At 33.1% G+C, this 20,563-nt stretch overlaps 1 protein-coding gene across 1 annotated transcript in view; it reads left to right on the forward strand.

Moving 5' to 3' along the window:
• MMP16 (matrix metallopeptidase 16) overlaps window positions 1-20,563 on the forward strand; it is a 373,571-nt gene that overhangs the window by 159,208 nt on the left and 193,800 nt on the right. The window contains exon 2 of the mRNA XM_001368488.4: window positions 8,768-8,916. Coding sequence (XP_001368525.1) covers window positions 8,768-8,916 — 149 coding nt within the window. The remainder of the gene's footprint in view (window positions 1-8,767; window positions 8,917-20,563) is intronic.

Below are 20,563 nucleotides of genomic sequence, written 5' to 3' on the forward strand. Positions count from 1 at the left end.
CCATGAAAAAACTTAACTTTGATGGATGAGTATTTTTTTTCCATTGGGGAAAATAACTTTTAAGCATATAAGGAGCTTTTAAAAAATAAATATCCAAAAGAAAGTTTCATTGAAAATAGTTTAACATTTATTTAAAGTAATATAGATGGCATCATCTCTGTCCAATATGTCATTTTTAATAGTCATGTCTTTGTCTCTATGATATATTATAAAATAGGCAAAAAGAGAAATGAGGAAATATAGAGCATATACAATTTACATTTTTGAATTATAGGAAATTTAGCAGAAAGCAGAAAATGTATCATACTTATCTCTTCCTTTTTCATGATATTTTTATCTAATATCTGTCATGGTGCAAAGATGAACTATTTTTGTTACTAAGTTGAATGTATTTCCCCAAGGAGTTTGAGGGGTGAAAAAGTCTATAGTTTTTACTCAATAACAATGTACTTTTGTAATGGCTAAGAAAATCCAAGTCAAGGTCAGAAATAAAGTGAAAGTAATCAAAGGTATATTTGATAAAGTGACCCAGCTATGTACCTTTTCATCTTAAATCTGAAGGACAGTTTGGTGATGAAATATTTGAATGAATTTTGATCTATCCATGTTTTCATTTTATTTTCACAAGTTTTGTACCTGCTTTACTAAATGTTCGCTGCATTCAGAAATTCTGATTGAATTTGATTCTATACAGATAATTTGATCCTATACATACTAATACATTTATTTTATAAAAAACATAGTGATTTAAAATCTATTAGAAATATAAATGAAGAGAAGATATTTCTTCCTATTGATTTGTGTTTGAGTTTTAGATATTACAAATGTATAGTAACTACCCAACCCTGGTTAAATTATTTGAATTGATAATTATAATTCATATTTAGCCACTTTGCAAAGTAAAAATGTATCTCCATAAACCCTGTGAGGTATCTGTGAGTATATGATTTTTTAAAAATTGTTAGAACAAAGGAAAAGATAATCTTAAACTAATATTTTATCAATGTCTCTTTTTTGTTGTCATTTCTGCTTCCCTCTGTCTTTTTTCTCATTTTTTAGAACATGTGAGATCCTATATTATCATTATCCTCATCATTATATAATCATATTACATGGAAAGACAACCTTAAGACAGGCGATGTTCACTTTAAGTGTTTCTTCAATGTTATGTCTATAAAATAATTTGGTATGTAGAAATGCACAGAAACTTTTCATTGTCAATGAAAATATCTGAAAGGGTTGTTATCAAATCTCAATATATAACCAATAAAAAAACATCACATCAATTGAATTTTGATATGAGAAGGCTAGAAATACATATCCCAGTAAATATTACATATTTTGACACAATGGAGCTTAATATTAGTTACCAAGGGGTGTGTGTGTGTGTGTGTGTGTATGCGTGTGTGTGTACTTGCTTTGAAGTCAGCTTATCTTTATAGGATATTTTCCACAAATTTAAGCAAAATGGAACAAAATCTTTATATAATCATATTTGCATATTATGATCTCTCTCTCTCTCTATTTATCCATCTATCTATTTATCGATCGATCTATCTGTGTGACAGATTAATGCATACATTTTAAGTCTTTGCCTTCTAAGGAAAATTTTATATGAAGGTTCATCTAGTAGTATGGTAGAATAGAAAGAGTGATGAATCTGGAGTGAGAAGACCCAGGTTCAAATTCTGATTCTACACTTACAACTTGTATGAATTTGTACATGATTAAATTATTCTTGACTCCTGTATCTTCATCTGTAAAAGGAGATTGGCTTTAATGAAGTATATGGTCCTTCCAAATTAAAATCTATGATCCTTTAAAAATAATGTATTGAATATCCCAGAAATTTAAGGAACTAGGTCAAATGTACAAGTAAACAAACAAACAAACAATTAAACAAAACTTTAAAAATAAATAAAAATTAAATAATATATTTTTTATATTCACAACAAAATTTAGCACTAGAGTTAGAAAAAGAAACTCCATTTAAAATCATGGTAGGAAATATAAAATCTTGGGAATCTATTTGCCCAGACAAATGCAGGGATTATATGAACACAATTATAAAACAATTTCTACACAAATACATTTTATTCTATGTAATTAAAAAATATTAATGCTCATGACTAGACCTATCCAATATAATAAGAATGACAATCCTACCTAAATTGACTCATTCAGTGCCATACTAATCAAACTACAAAAAATATTTTATAGAACTAGAAAAAATAACAAAATTCATCTTGAAGAACAAAATATCAAGAATATAAAGGAAACTAATGGAATGACTATGAAGGATGGTAGTCTAGCAGTACCAGATTTTAAACTGTACTAAAAATTATTAATCATCCAAACAATCTGGTACTGGCTAAGAAATAGAAGGGTGTATCAATGGTATAGCCTAGGAGTAAATTACCTCAGCAATCTCATGTTTGATAAACCCAAAGATCCCAGTTTTTGGTGTAAGATCTCATTATTTGAAAAAAAATACTGCTGGGGAAATTGGAAAACAGTATGGCAAAATTTAGGTTTAGATCAAAATCTCACATCTTAAACCAATATCAAGTCAAAATGAATGTATCATTTCAACATAAAGGGTAATAATATAAGTAAATTAGGCAAACAGAATAGTTTAACTGTCAGATCTATGGAGAAGGGAAGAATTTATGATTGAGCCAGAGAGAGAGAACATTACAAGATATAAGATGAATAATTTTGATTATATTAATTATAAATTGTTGCACACACAAAAAAACCCCAATTCAACCAAGATTGTAAGGGAAACAATAGATTGGAAAAAAATTTCACAAGAAATTTCTCTGATAAAGTCCTAATTTCTCAAATATATAAAGGACTAAGTCAAACTTATAAGAAACCAAGTTATTCTCTATTGATAATGGTCAAAGGATATCAGTAGGTAGTTTTTAGTTGAAAAAAATCAAAGTTATTGATAATCATATAAAAATGTTCTAAAGCTCTCTTCATTTGAGAAATGCAAATTAAAACAATTCTGAGGTACCACCTCACACCTATCAGATTGCCAGTTTGATCATAAAGGAAAATGATAAATGTTGGGGGGAATGTGGAAAATTTGGGACATTAATGCATTCCTGGTAGATTTGTCAACTAGTTCAATAATTCTGAAGGGCTATTTGGAATTATGCCCAAAGGACTCTAAAAAAATGTATACCTTTTGATCCAGTAATAATTCTACTATGTATTATTATATATCCCAAAGAGATAAAAAACTGGGAATGGACCTGTCTGTATGAAAATATTTATAGCTGCTCTTTTTGTGGCAGCAAAGAATTGAAAAATCAAGGGATATCCCTCAATTGGAGAATGACTGAGGAAAATGTGGTAAAAGATAGCGATAGAATACAATTGTGCTATAAGGAATGATGAACAGTAGGATTTCAGTAAAAGCTTGAAAGACCTATGTGAACTGATGCAGTGTGAAATAAGCTGAACCAGGAGAACATTGTACATAGTAACTGCAATATTGTTGGATGATCAAATATGATAATAATAGCAATACAACGATCCAGGACAATTCTCTGGGGCTTAAAAAATAATTCTATCTACCTTCAAAGAAGGAACTGTTGGAAGAACAGTACAGATGAAAACATATAATTAATCACTTGTTTATTTGGGTATATGATTTTGGGTTTGGGTACTATAAGAGTATTCACTAACAAGAATGAATACTATGGAAATATGTTTTGTGAGATAATACATGTATAACCTAGAAAAAATATAAAGTGATAAAGTGTTCCAGAGGGAAGAAAATAATGTATTGTTTACCTCTGCTATTAATTTTAAATAAAAATAAATGCATTGAAAATAGAAAGAATGTTCAGGAAGTGAGATTTGCCTATTTACCTGAATTTTCTGGTTAACATATACCTCCATATCTGAAAATCTTTTAAAAAACAGTTATATAATCTCCTGCCTTACTAGAGTACTTTTCTAGTAATCATATATTACAAATAAAAAATCAAAACACAGATTCAGATATTGAATCTGACTTTTGCAAAACTTCTATCAGAGCATAATTCTGGACAATTTTTAATACATTGGGCATACATTCCCTTAAATATAGTGCAATTAATTTAATATTTTTTCGTGAAGAAGGATCATTTAGTTTCTCATTTAAGTATTTCTAAAAAATATGTCATACATTATTGCATGAGGTCAAAGTGTCTCCTGAACAGATACTTCGTGGAATTTCCACCATTATTCAGACTTTCTGTGTGTGTGTGTGTGTGTGTGTGTGTTTTATTTTAAATAAATTATGTTGAATTTTTTTTACATTCCATAGGATCATAGGTCACCATTTAGAGCTAGAAGAAATTTAAGGCCATCAAGTCCAATCCCAGCCTTGTACAAATGAGGTAACTGAAGGCTAGAAAGAATAAATGACTTGTGCAACCTTGCACAAGTACTAGTGTCTAAAACCTAAATCAGATCTCAATCTTCTTGCTCAAACCTCAGTTTTTTACATAGTAAAGTTTATATTTAATTGGATTCCAACTAATTAATGTCTTACTACAGCCCATTTTCAATGAACTGTAGCTTTTAGATATGTAGAAAATAGTAGAGATTTTTTTATGCCAGATATTATTTGAAAAATGATAAATCCACAGTTCACAGAGAAGAAAGTATTTGCCCAAGATAATATAAGTATTAATGATGCTTTGAATTTGGGTTAACAAAATCATAAACCCATATTTGCCCTACAACTCTTCTGACTTATTTGCTTTATGGTACTTTTTATTGTGAGTTCCACTGACTCATTATTTCCCAAATGGTTGTCCTCTTGCACTTTCATAAAGGTCTCCAGAAACTCACCATCCTGCAATATAATAAACCTAAAACTTTCACCTCCTCAGAATTTTCACTCCTGGAATACTTTACTTGCTCATCTCTGTTTATGGGACTCTTTAGCTTCCTTGAAAGCTCATCTGAAGTTTATCTTCTCCAACAAGCCCTTAATTACAACAATTTATAGTGCTCCCCCAGGATAGTGTCAATTTCCATTGGAATATAATCACACTGAGGATAGGAATTTTTCAAATTCGTGTTTTTCTTCTTGGTGCTAACCACCCCCAAAAGCTTTCCCCAGAAAGCCTACACTAGTTTGGTGACTGACATAATGGAGCTCCTGTCTGTCTATTGCACCAGAAAACTGATTTCCTAAGGAAGAATGTGCTCTGGCACCATGGTCTTCTTTCCCTCTTGAGTCAAGGTGTGAAAACTATAGTAATGAAGTTTCCATATTCTCACAATGTAAAACTCTACAACAATGTTTAAATCTAACTATAGCAGAGACAGAGAATTCATTCAGCAACTAGCTGCTTATATTAGGCTATGTAAAACAGCCAAAATAGAACTCTGGACCTGGATATGGGTTTTTTTCTTCTTCTATACAGGAAAGCTTGGTTAAAAAAAAAGAAATGGATGATAGTAGTATCTTTCTGACTTGAGTATAAATTAGGGTTGATCCTGTGTTATCACCTTGATGTCCAATCCCACTGCTAATCCAATCTTACTTGGTGCCAGATAATTTCCTTTCACCCTTGAAAGTCATGGAAGGAATGGCCAGGAGAGATCAGATTTCTAGTTGAAATATATTTAAATTATTTCAAATATTGTCTTTTGATAGTGTCAACTTGGAAAAATACAGAACTACTAAAGTAGTCAGGAAACTAAATCTTTAATCAGGAAAGAGACAGATCCTTAATAATCCACCACATAAAGCCCAGCTCTAAATATCACACAAGAGTCAAAACTCTGGGGCTCTGGGGACAGTGTCGCTGAGAGGATTACCATGATAGATGATTCTCCAAAGAATAATAGAATTTGGGGAGTTATTTACCTTTTGGGGAATATAATACAGCAAACACATACTGACTGGTTACCATCAGACTTGGGAAAGAGGCCATAGCTAGAGGCTAGGATATCAGGGAGTGACCTAATTTTAAATAGATTAAAAAAAAAAAAGGATTGTTCCTACACAGGTGTTGGTCTTCCTGAGAACTTGTCTCTGATACAAGGCAGGAAACTTTTAAAACAAAACGGGTGATTTGAGGATTTGATTTAGGACACTTAATTGAAAATTGGTGATTACTTTTCAGTCTTAAGACAAAGTCAGTTTGAGACTTCCTAAAGGCAAGTTCCCAAGGGACTGGGGAAAACTTGGAGTTTCCAGAAATTGGTTGACAGTAGAATTTTTAATTTACTAAAGAAGGGAAAAATGAGATGAAATCAATGCTTCTGTTACTAGAAATCTCTCAGTTCATTCATACTAGTAGTTTTGTGAAAGGCAACAAAAGAAAAGACAGTGTTTGATCTACTAGTTTGGGAGGATGAGAAGGAGAGGCAGAGAATAATGATTTAAAAATAATTTCCTTTAATTTCCCGTGGTTTTAAAAAAAATATTTTGCCAATGAATTATTAGGATAAGGTAGATAAATTGACAATAAAAATCTAGGTTAATACTTATCCATTTTCACTTAAAAAAAGAGATTTTTGACAGCCATTATATATTTATAAAGCAGAGAATTTGGAAAGTAGAATTATGTATTTTTATTGTTTTATTTTTTAAATTTAAGGCCAAAGAAAATAACTGGTAACATCTCAACATACATTTTCCTATAGAACAGACTGGCCATTTCTAATAGCAAATAATTTATTTTTTAAACAATTGGTGTAATGAAAAAGGCATGAGATTCCTAAAATAAAATTTGTCAAAAGAGAAACAAAAGTGTTTGAGACATTTTGGAGGGGGGGCAGATATAGACTTGAGATTCCTTTCATATATATACACATACTTATATACATACATATATGCATATGTACATATGTGTATATATTTATTTGTTTGATAAATTGGCATTTACTTTGTGAGAAATACCATGACAGTTATATCAAGTTTCATATGATACACAGGCAATAATAAATAAGTGGTGAAATTATTTATCTTATATTCATTCAAAAAATAAATATATTATGGACATTTATCCTTTTTTAACTAGATAACTATATCTCTATATTCTCTGCTGGCACCACATTCATCACTGGTTAGATAAAAAAATATTTTAGTCTTGTCTAGTTGCATGAAAAATGAGTTTCCTAGGTTGGGTTTTGCAAATACAGCTCATTGACAAGAGTACATTATTTCTCTTGTGCATTGTGTTAGAACAGAGGTTATATTTTACCTTCAAGAGATGGAGGAGGAGGAGCAGGCATTTATTTTATTGCTTTCTAGTGTGCCTCTGAGAAATACAGCAAAGAAACAGATTTTTATCTCTTTTTCTTTTTTCTTTTTATGACATATTTCTTTCCAGTATCTATTTCTGTGAGGAAATTTAATGTTAACATTTGCTATTTATTTCCATTATGCACATAACTTTACTTCTTTGAAGTTATATCTTCCTAAGAGAAGTGAACTCTGTGTTGTGTGGGGAAAAAATACTGTCTGACTTTTCACAGGTTCTTGCTCATCCTCTACATGATGAGCAGGAGGCAGAAACAAGAAGGAAAACACACCTTTTAGAACCTACGCCAGAGTGACAGAGATGTCAGTGGCAACATCCTTTGGTGTGAAAGCTTTATCAAGTTGACAGATAATTTATTGAGCTCCCACTGAATTGGGATCTCAAGGGAGGAGGGAGGTCAAGAGCAGAGAAGAGACTATACACCAAACACACGATTCAGAATAGAAAATGAATCTGGAAAAATCCTAGGGACCAACAATTTTCTTTTGATCTAAGGTGGTAATATTTTCCCATATTTCTGTTCATTCTCTACCCTCCTCTTTGCCTGTACTGTTTCTGCTTTTTTCAGGTTCAGTCCCTGTGCAGTTTGATCTCATGTACATTCTTCTCTAGGCTTTCTCTAGCTCATGCCCTGAAGTAGAGTCTTTTGAAGTGAACACTGACTGGGCCCAGTTACTCAGGCTGGTTTTAGGTATAAGTAAGACATTTGGATGATTCTGTCATTCGAATGGACAGGAGTTACTGAAAGTTACTGGCCAAAAAAAAATTTTTTTTCCCCAGCGGTAAATATCACTGTTTTCCTTTTCAAATTGTCTTCAATGACAACTGAATAGACTAGTTGTTTATAGCTTTCAAGCTCTAACTATACCAGAATGTATTAGTATTTCTATTTAAATGCATGATTGAAGTCACGGTTTTGTTACTAAGGAAAATGATTTTTTTGGATATGGCCTGAGGAGATCTATAGAGTTTATTTTCATAAATGGCTTAGCGGTGGCATTAATAAAGAAGCTCTACCCCTAGGTCTGGGAATTACATTTGTCTTAGATCTTGTAGCCAAAACTTGAAATGTAAAAGCAATGACTGAGGAGCTTAGACCATTTGAACCAGCACAGTAAAATGGCAAGGGCTGTACTTGAAGGCAGAGATCCTTTCTCCAGTTTCTCGTTTGGCCTGTGTAGTCTTGAGCAAATTACTTAAGCTCTTTGGGCCTTAGAATCCTAATTTGTAAAATGGCCAGGTCAGACCTCCCTCTGAGATTTCCTCCAGCTTTAAGTATGTTGTCCTCTGATCTAAAGATGATCAAATAAGCAAATTAATGAATAAATGACAGTTTTATATGAAAAAATCTTAAATAATCTGATGACTTTTTCAGGTAAAATATAACGAACAAATTTGATTTGAGGAATGAAGGTCTATAGAACTAGAGGACTTTTGATTTATTTCTAAATTTGAACTAAAAGGAACTATACTTGTTATTGCAGGTTTGGTTACAAAAGTACGGCTACCTTCCACCAACAGACCCGAGAATGTCGGTGTTACGTTCTGCAGAGACCATGCAGTCAGCTCTAGCTGCCATGCAGCGGTTCTATGGCATTAATATGACAGGAAAAGTGGACAGAAACACCATAGAGTAAGTAATAGTAACTAAACCATTCACTATCTATTTTTTAAACTATTATAAAAAAAGTAGGCTGTAGAGACAGAAAAGTGATAACCCCACTTGTTGGGCAATGTAGTTTATTTTACTTTTGACTTTGTCTTTTTCTGTCTTTCTAATTTTCTGCCATTTGTTGGCAGTTAAAGGCCCCATGTTTTATATGGCTTTCCATTGTTAGGAATAATATTTTATAGAAAGGTGAAAGCATATAATTTTGATTAATTTGTATCATGAAGTCCTCTAAAAGGATCTGAGACTTTAACAGAACTCAAAATTGTATGAAGTTTCTTGTGGATTCCTTCCACTCTTTAGGGCCTCTGTACCCTAGTGCAAATATTAATAATATGGAAATAGGTCTTGATCAATGATACATATAAAACCCAGTGGAATTGCTCATAGCCAAAGGAGGTAGATAGGAGGAGGGGAGAGAAAGAACATGAATCATGTAATCATGGAAAAATATTCAAAATTAAATAAATAAATAAACTTTAAAAAAACCTAAATTTTGTTTTTTTTTGTAAACAAAATACTTAAATTAGCTTATTAGATTTTAGTATATTTACATAATTATGAAATGTTATTATTTCATTTTGCCATTCTAAATGAAAGCCTTATACTTTCCCATGAAGTTCAAAATTCATATAGTATGAACTTGAAGTTATTAACTTCAAAGAAATTTTAAAACATTTGCTAATTAACTTGCCCAATAACCAGTAAGGGTATGTAAATATTATTCTCATTTTGTAGATGGGGAAATCACATCAAGGAGTTTTGATTATTTGCCTAAAGGCATGTAAGAACTTGCTGTCAAGACTGGAATTAGAATGCCAAAATTTCTGATTTACAGCCTTGTGCTGAGAGAAATTCCCTCTGAATGTTGTATAATCTAAAGTATTTTTAAAAGAATGACAATATGATTCTCATTAAAATTATGAAATTATCTCCAATAAAAATATAAAGAAAACATGTTTTTTAAAAAGTAAAAACAAACAAAAATCTTGAAACAAAATTAAAAGCTCAGAAAGATCTTTTTTGCATGTTAGAAAACAATAGAAATACACACAGACACCATATAGGTTTATATGGATATATGGATGTGTGTATAAGCAACATCATTTAATTTAAATCAACCTTCCAAATCTGCAGTAATTGAAAAGATGTGTTGAAGACTGTCCATGGGTATCTCTCTCCACCAAAAAAATATATTTTTTAATTTCCCTTCCATGTATTCTATATAATATTTCATATAATGTTATGCTTTTTAACAAAGTGGATAGCAAGATTTCTAAAAGTTATATAAGGTCACTTGGAATGTTCATCTAAAAATTCATTCTAACTGGCACCTGGATTGTTATATTAGAAAAAATAACCTGCAATATGATGAAGATTGTCCCAAGAAGGTATCATTGAATGAAACATGCTTCTTTGCATAATTCCGTAGAATAAAGATCAATTATTTTTTGGACATGCAAAAGGACTATACATAGAATATGTTGTTGGAAATATGAAAAGGAATGGTCTTGGTCCAAGACCTAATTTTACAGGGAATATTTGATAAATATCAAATAGCCAGGTGATGTTAGGTAGATAGCCTGGACTCTGGAGACTGGAATTCAAACCCAGCCTCTGATATTTCCTAATGATCTAACCTAAGAAAGTTAACTAATCTCTCCCCTCCTTGTGTTCCTCAACTCTAGAATGGGGTTAATAATAGCTACCTGCTATGAGGTACTGCTTCTAGGGTATTAAAAAAAAAACAAAACAAATAAAAGTATACTGTCAAAGTGCTTAGTACACTGCCTGGTAGTTAGAAGGCACTTAAAAAGTGCTTCTTCCCTTTCTCCTTCCTGAATTCATAGGAACATAAATGGTGGCAACATGTTTGTGAATGCTTTCAAGTAATTAAAGAGTTAAAAAAAATGAAAACAATTGGCAGGTTGTAGAGTAAATAGCAATACCTACATATGGGCTAGGTGGTACAGTAGAGAGATTGTCAGACCTGGATTCAGAAATACTCATCTTTCTGAGTTCAAATCAAGCCTCAGACATTTATTAGCTGTGTGATCCTGGACAAGTCACTTAAGTTTAATTAAATTTCCTCATCTGTAAAATGATTCAGAGAAGGAAATGGCAGGCCATTCCAGTATCTTTGCCAAGAAAAGCCCAGGAGTGGTCACATCGAATGACATGACTGAATAACAACAATGGAGAGATAGGTAAAGAGGAGTAAGACAGGAGCACCTGGGTAGCTCAGTGTATTGAGAGACGGGAAGTCCTAGGTTCAAATATGGCCCCAGACACTTCTTAGTTGTGTGACCCAGGGTGGGCAAGTCACTTAAGTCCCATGGCCTAGCCCTTACCACTCTCAGAAGGTCAGGATTTTAAAAGAAAAATAAAAGAGGAGTAAGGTGAGAAAGGATTAATGTTAAAAAATTTGATAATTTGTCTAGTGACAATTATTAGTGAAGAAAAGTAGGAGGAACACTTTTGCACAGAATGCATGATTCCAGACTTACTTGGTCCTATGTAGAGATACCTGAAATGTAACCTGACTGCACTCTCTGACTACATATGATGCAATGCATGGCTACCACAGCATGCATTAGGGAAAGAGCAGGAACCAGTCAACAGGAGAAGAAAAATACAAGCAAAGAGATTGTAACATAGAGTTCAGTGAATATCCTGAGGAGAAAATCACTTGCCTCTTAAATGAGTACTAGAAATTTTTATCATAAGAGACAAATTTAAACAAAATCATGTTCTGGATAGAGTTTTAAGTTTTGGTTTTAAAACAAGGCAACCTGAGGAAAGCAAGGTCAAAGGGAAAAAAAGATTCCTAAGTTTGGCAAACTCTTGTAAAAGAGAGGAGGCATGCATGCAAGACAGAGGACTGTCTGAGGACAGAAGAGCTGTCAATCAAAATGAACATTCCATTTGGAATGTTCCCAGGAAAGATATTTGGAGCCAAGCCAGGCTGAACTGGGCTGAGAAGTTTCTGAACTGACCCCCTTTGGGCTTCTGATATGGTGGTGGAGAAGAAGCTGGAGTTTCTGGCTTTTGGACTAAGTTTGGCTGCTTGTGGCTAATGGTGAAGACCCTGAAGCTTTTGCTAACTGACTGATAGTTAACTGACTGGTTAGAAGAAAAGAAGAAAGAAGAAAAATATTTGTCCTCTTATCTCTGACTGTCTTTGCTAGTGACTGATTGCCATTTCCCCAATATCCTCCTAACCTTCATTGTAGAGAATAGGGAAACCTTTCCCTCTTATCTTACCCTCTATCCTTGTCCTGTCTTCGCCAAATAAACTCCTTATGTGAGAAATTAAGAGAAAAGAGTTCCTTCTCTAAATCTCATAGCTTACCCTGAGGGAAACTGAAGGGAAAGGGAGAGGGGAAGCTAAAGGCTTCAGAAGAGGGGAAGAAAGAGGAGGCATTGGAGGGAGGAGGGTAGGTAAAAATCATGATCCATTAGCCATACAGTAATAATCAATAGATACCCTCTGAAGTATGTCTATTACAGAAGTATCTCTCTATTCCACTCTTAATATTTGTCCTCACTCATCTTTGTATATACATATGCCACATAGCATTGCAACTAGCTATATTACCCATTTTCAAGAAGAAGCAATTAGAAGAGGCATGGACATATCATGAAGTAATATCTTTTCTTGCCTCTTCTGTGATACTAAGCCTGCAAAAATAGTCCTAGAAGTCAGTTCACATTAGAGAGATTTGATTTCCTTAAAATTAGTCATGTTCCAGACTAAAAGGCACTGGAAGATGGATGAAAAGAGGCTTTATTTACAACATAAAGATGAAAATATGGTGATTTAGTTAAGTGTCAGCAAGTTCATATTATAGTTTGTAGAATGTCATGTAAAAGGAGATGAAATAATCATCATAGAATTATAGATCATAGGGATGAAGAGATAGTCCTGTCCACTTTCCTCATTTTACAGAAAAAGAATAAATTAAAGAATAAATTAATTAATTAAGTGCTTTGCACACTGTCACATAAATAGTAAAAAAAGAACAAGATTTGATGAAAAGATGTGACTTGTGGCAATGCTCTTTCTATTGAACTGCATTGTCTCTTCAAATAGAAAATGCCCAATTTTGAAATTGGTTATATCAGAAAACCAACATTCCTTCCTTCCTTCCTTCCTTCCTTCCTTCCTTCCTTCCTTCCTTCCTTCCTTCCTTCCTTCCTTCCTTCCTTCCTTCCTTCCTTCCTTCCTTCCTTCCTTCCTTCCTTCCTTCCTTCCTTCCTTCCTTCCTTCCTTCCTTCCTTCCTTCCTTTCTTCTTTCCTTTCTTAATTTGTATTATTGGACTTAGAGCAGTGATGGTGAGCCTATGGCACAGGGTGCCAAAGACAGCATGCAGAGTGCTCTCTGTAGTCACTTGGCCTCTCAACACCCTCTTACCCGCAGTTAATTACTAGAAAGGCAAAGGGAGTTGGGCAGTGCTGCTCTCTTCCCTCGCTCCACCTTGCCTGATGACATTTTTTTTTCAGATCAGCCAACCCTCTGCCCAGCAGCCCAATGGGAACACAAAGGGGAAAGGTGGGCAGCTCACATACAGCAGAGCTGGAGGCGTGTAGAGTGCTCTGGGCACTCCCCTCCTCCTCTCTATACTCACTGAGGCCACTCCTCATTTCACCAGCCCCTCTGCCCATTAGCTCAGTGAAAGCACTTTCTCCCTTCCCTGTGTTAGGTGTAATATTTATTTGGGAAAGGAAATGGAGGATTGTAAAACAGGGGATAACTTGAGGTTTGTATGGGTGTAAGGAGGAGTTAAATGGGAGAGGGAACACTGCTTGGTGAAGCAAAGGACGGAGATGCCTCCTGCTGAGAGGAAACAGCAGGGGTCTGATAAGGATTGTTTGTTGTAGAATGACTGAACTGAAGTTCAGCTCCCTCTATGACCAGAAAAGATAGACTGCTTATCTGACTGCGAATTCAAATAATATAAAGTTTAATAACCAGTTGGGATTGGAGTTTTTTCTCAGCTTCAGACCTGAGGCTAGGCCCCAGAGGCTGGCGGAGGGTTTGTCCCACTCCCGTCTACTGTATATCAGTCCATTTTTGTATAATTCAAAATCTTAGAAGTAGATAGAAAGCAAACAAGAACCGGTCTAACCTTCAGAAGCCCATGTCTTCTGGCTGAACAAAGAAGAGCATGCCACTCCAGACTGGGCTGAACAAGCTCCTCTCTCCTCCAATGTCAGGAAACCAGTCCTACAAGGCAGGAAGGAAGTGCTAGTCCCAAGACCCAACTGCCACTCCCAGTTGCCCCTTCCCCCACAAACTGTCAGTCTTGTTTCCTTTCCACATAGGTAAGGGGGGCGGGGCATACCCAGTACTAGGTGAGGGGAAGAGGCATGGCACACAGCCTCTGAGGAGGGAGGGAAATTCACAGACAGCACTCAGTCTCAGGGGTGGAGCCTGGCACTCCATCTCTAAAAGGGTAGCCATCACTGACTTAGAGTAAGGAAGACGTGATTTCAAATGTATTCACAGTCATTTATTTACTCTATCTGTGCAAATCACTTAACTCCTGACTGACTCAGTTGCTGATTTATAAAATGGGGGTAATAATAGCACTATGATACATACTGTATTTAGGTTAAAATGAGTTATTATTTCTAAAGTACTTTTCTTCTAGAGTACTCTAAAATACCATCATCATCTTCTTCATATCACCACCATCATCATTAAATATGCTACTTATCATAAATATTCCATTAAATTAATTATCTTACCTTTTCCAAACAAAAATAAATATATGGAAAAAATTACATTTAAAGTTAACATGGATTTTTTCTTGTTTTCAATTATTATATGGCATTAATGTTTCTCAAAACTATGTTAATTTAAATGTGGATTATAATTCTAGATTAATAGTAATTAATTGAGATAGAAAGTGCCAAATTGTCTATTTTTAAATAAATGATATTAATATAAATATCTAACTTAATGAAATGTTTTCATGAACTTTAATGTGTGATATAATTTTATGCCATGATTCCTTTGACAGAGATTGGATTAAAAAATAGCTTCTTAGTTATAAGAAAATATCAAAATTAAAGGGCTCAGAGTAACATGGATTGTTTGTTCCAGGAAGAAAGTCATTAATTTGACCTTCTCAGAACAATTCATTCACTTCAGTATTGAAATATGTTTTTTTTTAAATAAATATAATTACTTTATTTTTAGTGGTCCTGGTCACTTAAACTGGTAACAATGCCAAAATTAGCAACCACTGTTCACTCTTCAGAAGCTTCAATTTATCTAAGTTCTTAAAAATGTTTTTGAAGATACATTGCTATCCTGTTATTCTTGAGAGAGGCAAACTCCCTCCCAAAATTAATATCAATGATTTCAAATTATGTGATGTGAGTAGAAAAATCTAATTCTCTAAAGTCTATTGGAAAATCATTAATGTAGGATACAGGATAAAAGTAAACAAAGCAAGCATTCTTTAGATTTCTGTTTTCTTGAAGCAGAGGTGGAGAGACAGGTGTTGAATTATTACTTTTTTAAATAATTAAGCTCTTTCTGTGAACTTTATTTCCTTGTCATTTCCCTTTCTTATATTATTTTACTTACACCTTTTGGCTTTGTTTGCCCTACAGAGATATTGTAAGGCTTCACTATTGGTGCTTAATATTTCAACTACTGTTGGTTCATACTTGTTTGTTTTCCTTTGTTTTGTTTTACTGGTTTGGTTTACTTGAAAACAATCCATCCTTTTCAAGCATTTAGAAATTAGTCGTCATGAATTTCAGAAAACTGGTGATGCTAAAAATGAAGTAGTTGGAGAAGGATAATAACTAGTTCATAATTTCATTGATATGACAAAATCCTTATATTCCCTTGTGGGAACGTCTTTTATAAATGCAAGTCAAACCTTTCTTTTTAACTTTTTGTTCTTAAAAGTTACCTAGAACACTTTGAGGTCAAATGACTTATCCCAGTTCATACAGGCAGTCTTCTAGAAAACTTGAAACCATTGCAAGGTTAGCTCTCTAAAAATAATGTATAGCACAGAAAATGGGTGATATTGTTTTGCCGAGATATTAGAATTAGCAGAGAGATAGTCTTGAGAATGAAGCATTGGACTTGCAGTCAGGAAACCAGAACCCAAATCCTGCCTCAGACATTATGAGCTCTATGGCCCTGGGCAAGTCTCTGCTTCCTTGTACATCAATTTCTTCATATGTAAAATGAGGAGAACAGCAATACCAGCTCCTGGGATTGTTGTAAGAATTAACTGAGATGATATAAGTAAAGTACACTTACTTTAAAATATTTACCTTTTATTTGAAAAAGTAGAGAAAAGTAGATTCAGAATATTTGACTAAGAGAGTTTAAACAAATACAAAATTTGAAGGAATGGGAAATGTGTTGACTGTAATGTGCTTTTTTATGGCAATTGTAATTAAGGAAAATTAATTGGTGGTAAATTTATTAAAATATCCACCCATATAACTATAGATGCTCTTGATGAAAAGGAGGCCTAGTGTGACCAATGTCTAATGATTTCAATAAAACCCCCAAAAATAAAAAAAATCAACTGGGAGTATTGTATGTTATATATATCTTCAATTCAATTTTTTTGTAAGTAAATCTAACCTGAAACTGTAGAAATTCAACAGATGTTTTACCTGATTGAATCTTGTCAGTATTAAGTCATTCTAGAGATAGTCAAGATTACGTTATTGATTATTAAACTACTACTGCATTTACTTATGAAATTTGAAATAAAAATTTGAGTCACAAGAAAATTCAAGTGCATCCCTTTAGAATATTTTAAACTACATTTTCAATAGTGGGTTTCATTAGACTCAGTAACCAGCCATAATAATTTCACTTATCATATGTTTAAAGATAGGGCCATCAGTAAATGAATCATTGCCATCCCCTATTTCTTCACCTCAATTGTATTTGCTTCAATTCTGATATTATTAACTATTAGGCACTAATTAATAGCTTGGGTAGTTGCTGGATAATGAACATGATTACTATTACTTCCTGCTACAAAATTAATCTCTTCAGATGATAAGAGACTCAATAACATGGAAATTAAGAAATATGTTTATATGAACTCCAATTTTTCATTTTCTTTGGAAAAATTAAATCTGAATGAAATATACTTTTCTATTATCCAAAATTTGATCTTTAAATTAATGTTAGCTCATTAATGTTTAGTTGGCACTGGAACATTTATTTATTAAATCATCACAGCCTAAAGATTTATATGTGATGAATTAAGAATATAGGCTTATTCCTAGAACTTTTTTACTTTAATTTAAAAACTGAAAATAAATATGAATATTATTTTTATAATAACACTATGAACAATGTGAATCACATTGTAGGACAGAAATTTCAGTGACATTTTTCTTTTATTTCCAAAACCATATAAACAAGGGTGAAAAGTGTTGAGGAAAGTAACATTTTCTTTTAATAAAAAGAGATAAACATACACACATTCACACACATATATTTACATACTTTATAGATTCATATCTGGAAGAGATCTTAGTTGTCATCAGTGACAGTTGATCATTGTATTTTATTACTGATACTGTGCAGTGTTCTCCTAGTTCTGCTCACTTCACTTTGTATCATCACTTCATATGTTTTTAGTTTCATGGTTTTTGTTTTTTTTTTTCTTTTTTTTGGTGGTAGGGACCATTTTGTTTCTCAATTCTCATACTGCAATAGTATTGCAATACAATCATAACCCATATCTTGTTCAGCCATTCCCTAACTGACTGGCATTCCTGCAGCTTGTCTTTTATTTCAATGGAATAGAGAACTAGTTCTGGTTTTGTGGGGTCAAAGGGCATATACAGTTTTTATGGCCCTTTGGGCATGGTTTTAGATTGCTCTCCAGAATGGCTGTAACAGTTCCCAGCTCCACCAGCAGTATATTAGTGTCATAATTTTTCCACATCCACTCTAGCATTTATAATTTTCCTTTTTTGTCATATTAGCCAGTCTGATAGATGTAAGGTGGTATCACAGATTTATTTTAATTTGCATTTCTCCAATAGTGATTCAGAGCATTTTTCATACGACTAAAGATAGTTTTAATTTCTTAATCTCAGAATTATCTCTTTGAATCTTTTAATCATTTGTTGATTCAGAAATGTTTGTATTTTTATAAATTTGACTCCGTTCTTTACATATTTGAGAAGAGACCTTTGTCAAAGATACTTACTATGGAATTTTTTCCCCAAGCTTTCTGTTTCCCTTCTAATCTTGGTTGCAATGGTTTTGTTTGTGCAAAACCCTTTTTAATTTAATATAGTCAGAATTATCTATCTTACACCTCAATTATTGTGGTTTTTGACTAGCAGTGGTGCACACATTAATGAATCTGCCTCCATTTTACTATTGAGTGTAGAGATGTTTAAGAATGATATATAAAGGGTATAATTCTCATTATAAGATTAGGAAATAGGACAGCTCTTACAGTTGAAGACCAGATCACCCTATGAAGGAGCTTTTCCTTACTTGTTATCAGAACTCTCTTTATCTGTGTCTGTGTCTGTGCCTGTGTCTGTGTCTGTGTCTGTGTCTGTCTCTCTTCCTGCCTGTCTCTCTCTGTCTTCCACAGCTTCAAAAAGTATTTATTGGAAACAAATAAAACAAGCACTAGGTTCATGATTAGTCTAATGTATTATTCAAAATCACTGTAAATAAGTTGTTCAATGATCAAACATACCGGAAAGTCCTATCTTATGAATAAATTGTGTAGTTCTCCCAATAATTACTGTATTTAGATAACATTTATTATCTTCACTTCATCAGAAGGGAAAATCTCTCTCTCACACACATCCACACATATAGAAACACAATAACAAATATAATACACACGAACATAAACATATATGCTGGTATGTTGGTTTCACACAATATATACAAATACAATCACACATGTGTGTACATATATACACATACATGGATTTAAGAAGTTTCAAGATTTTCAGATTGACTCCATACAAGGAAGAATATATGTCCAAATAAAACATAGAGAAAATTATGACATGTAAAACAGATAACACTGACTACATTAAATTTAGAATGTTTTGCACACACAAAATCAATGAAAACAAAATTAGACAAGGACTTTCTCTTATGAACTTTATTCACCACTTTTGTTGATAAAAATTAACTATATGACATAATTAATATCTGCATTTTCACTTTGTTTCATGGTATGTTCATAGGTATATATCACAATATTAGTGAAAAAATTATTCAGCCCAGGTCCTTCAGGTCATTTGAATGTCACATATACCATGAAACAGTAATCTCCATGTTCCTGCCACCTCATTGTTCTCATTCACTTTGTCAAAAATATAAAAGAAATTTGTCTAAAAATACATAGTCATGATTATAGATGTTTCCATTTTGACAGTTTCTCTCCTACTCTTTATGAAGATTTTCCCCCTAATTAAAAAAATTCTTACCTTCTGTCTTATAATTGATACTAAATATTGGTTTCAAACAGAAGAATGGTAAGGGGCAAGTGAGATTAAATGACTTGCAGGGTAGGGGGGGTCACACAACTAGGAAGTGTCTAAGCTCAGATTTACACTCAGACCTTCCATCTTCAGGCATGGATCTTTATTTAATGAGCCACCTAGCTTCCCCTCTTCAATTAAATTTAAAGATGCAAACATTTATTAAATACCTACTATCTATAGTATCCTCACCATTTAAAAATGTATCAGTCCAAAAATAAAACAGGCCCTTCACTGATGGGTTTTTAATAATGGAAAATACTAAGATGATACATAATTCACATAAATAAACACACATACTTATTATATACATAAATATATGCAAATAGAGGCAATAACATTTGTTAACCCACATCTCTGTGATGCTTTAAGATTTACAAAGTAACACTCCTTTATATAGGGGTAGTTTTATTACTAAAAGGACCAGAAAATAAACTATAGGGACAGAAAATGAATTTCTGACTAAAAAAAAGAACCAATTCGTCTTGGAAAGGATATAAGGCACTACACCTTTTACATATCAACTCTGGTTACTCAAAAGGGGAGAACACTGAGTTTTTAATTTATAAAATCTGATAAAAATTCAAAGAGTGAAGACATTGTTTTCATATAAAATGTTAGGAAGTTTAGACTCTTAAGAGGATGGAAATCAAAGACCAAGAAGTGTTTGAAGGCAGGAAAAATGCTGAGGCTGCAAAACATTGTGGTTTATTTATATGAAAAATTAAAACTCCCAAAGTCATGAGTCAGATAACCTTTTGAAGACTAAGAGATGATTATGGAAGTACTTTTGTAACTAACCAAAAGGTATATTTTATGAATTATCTTTTATAAGAGAAATATTTATCACTAAAATTTAGGTAGCTTGGATTTGAGCCATTCATTGATAGTGCTAAAGAAGCCAGCAGAAAAGTGGAAGATCTTTATAAAAAGATAAATTAAGAAAATAAGAAGAGGAAATTAAGAATAAAGCAGTAGCGTCTGCTGATAGGATGATTTTGCAGATGTATTAGAAATTCCTGATTGGTAAAAGGCTGAAGCTCATTGGAAGAGATCTCTATTCTACTTACCCCCATAGTGCCA

This window comes from Monodelphis domestica, chromosome 3 (assembly GCF_027887165.1).
Source record: "Monodelphis domestica isolate mMonDom1 chromosome 3, mMonDom1.pri, whole genome shotgun sequence".
NCBI lineage: Eukaryota > Metazoa > Chordata > Mammalia > Didelphimorphia > Didelphidae > Monodelphis > Monodelphis domestica.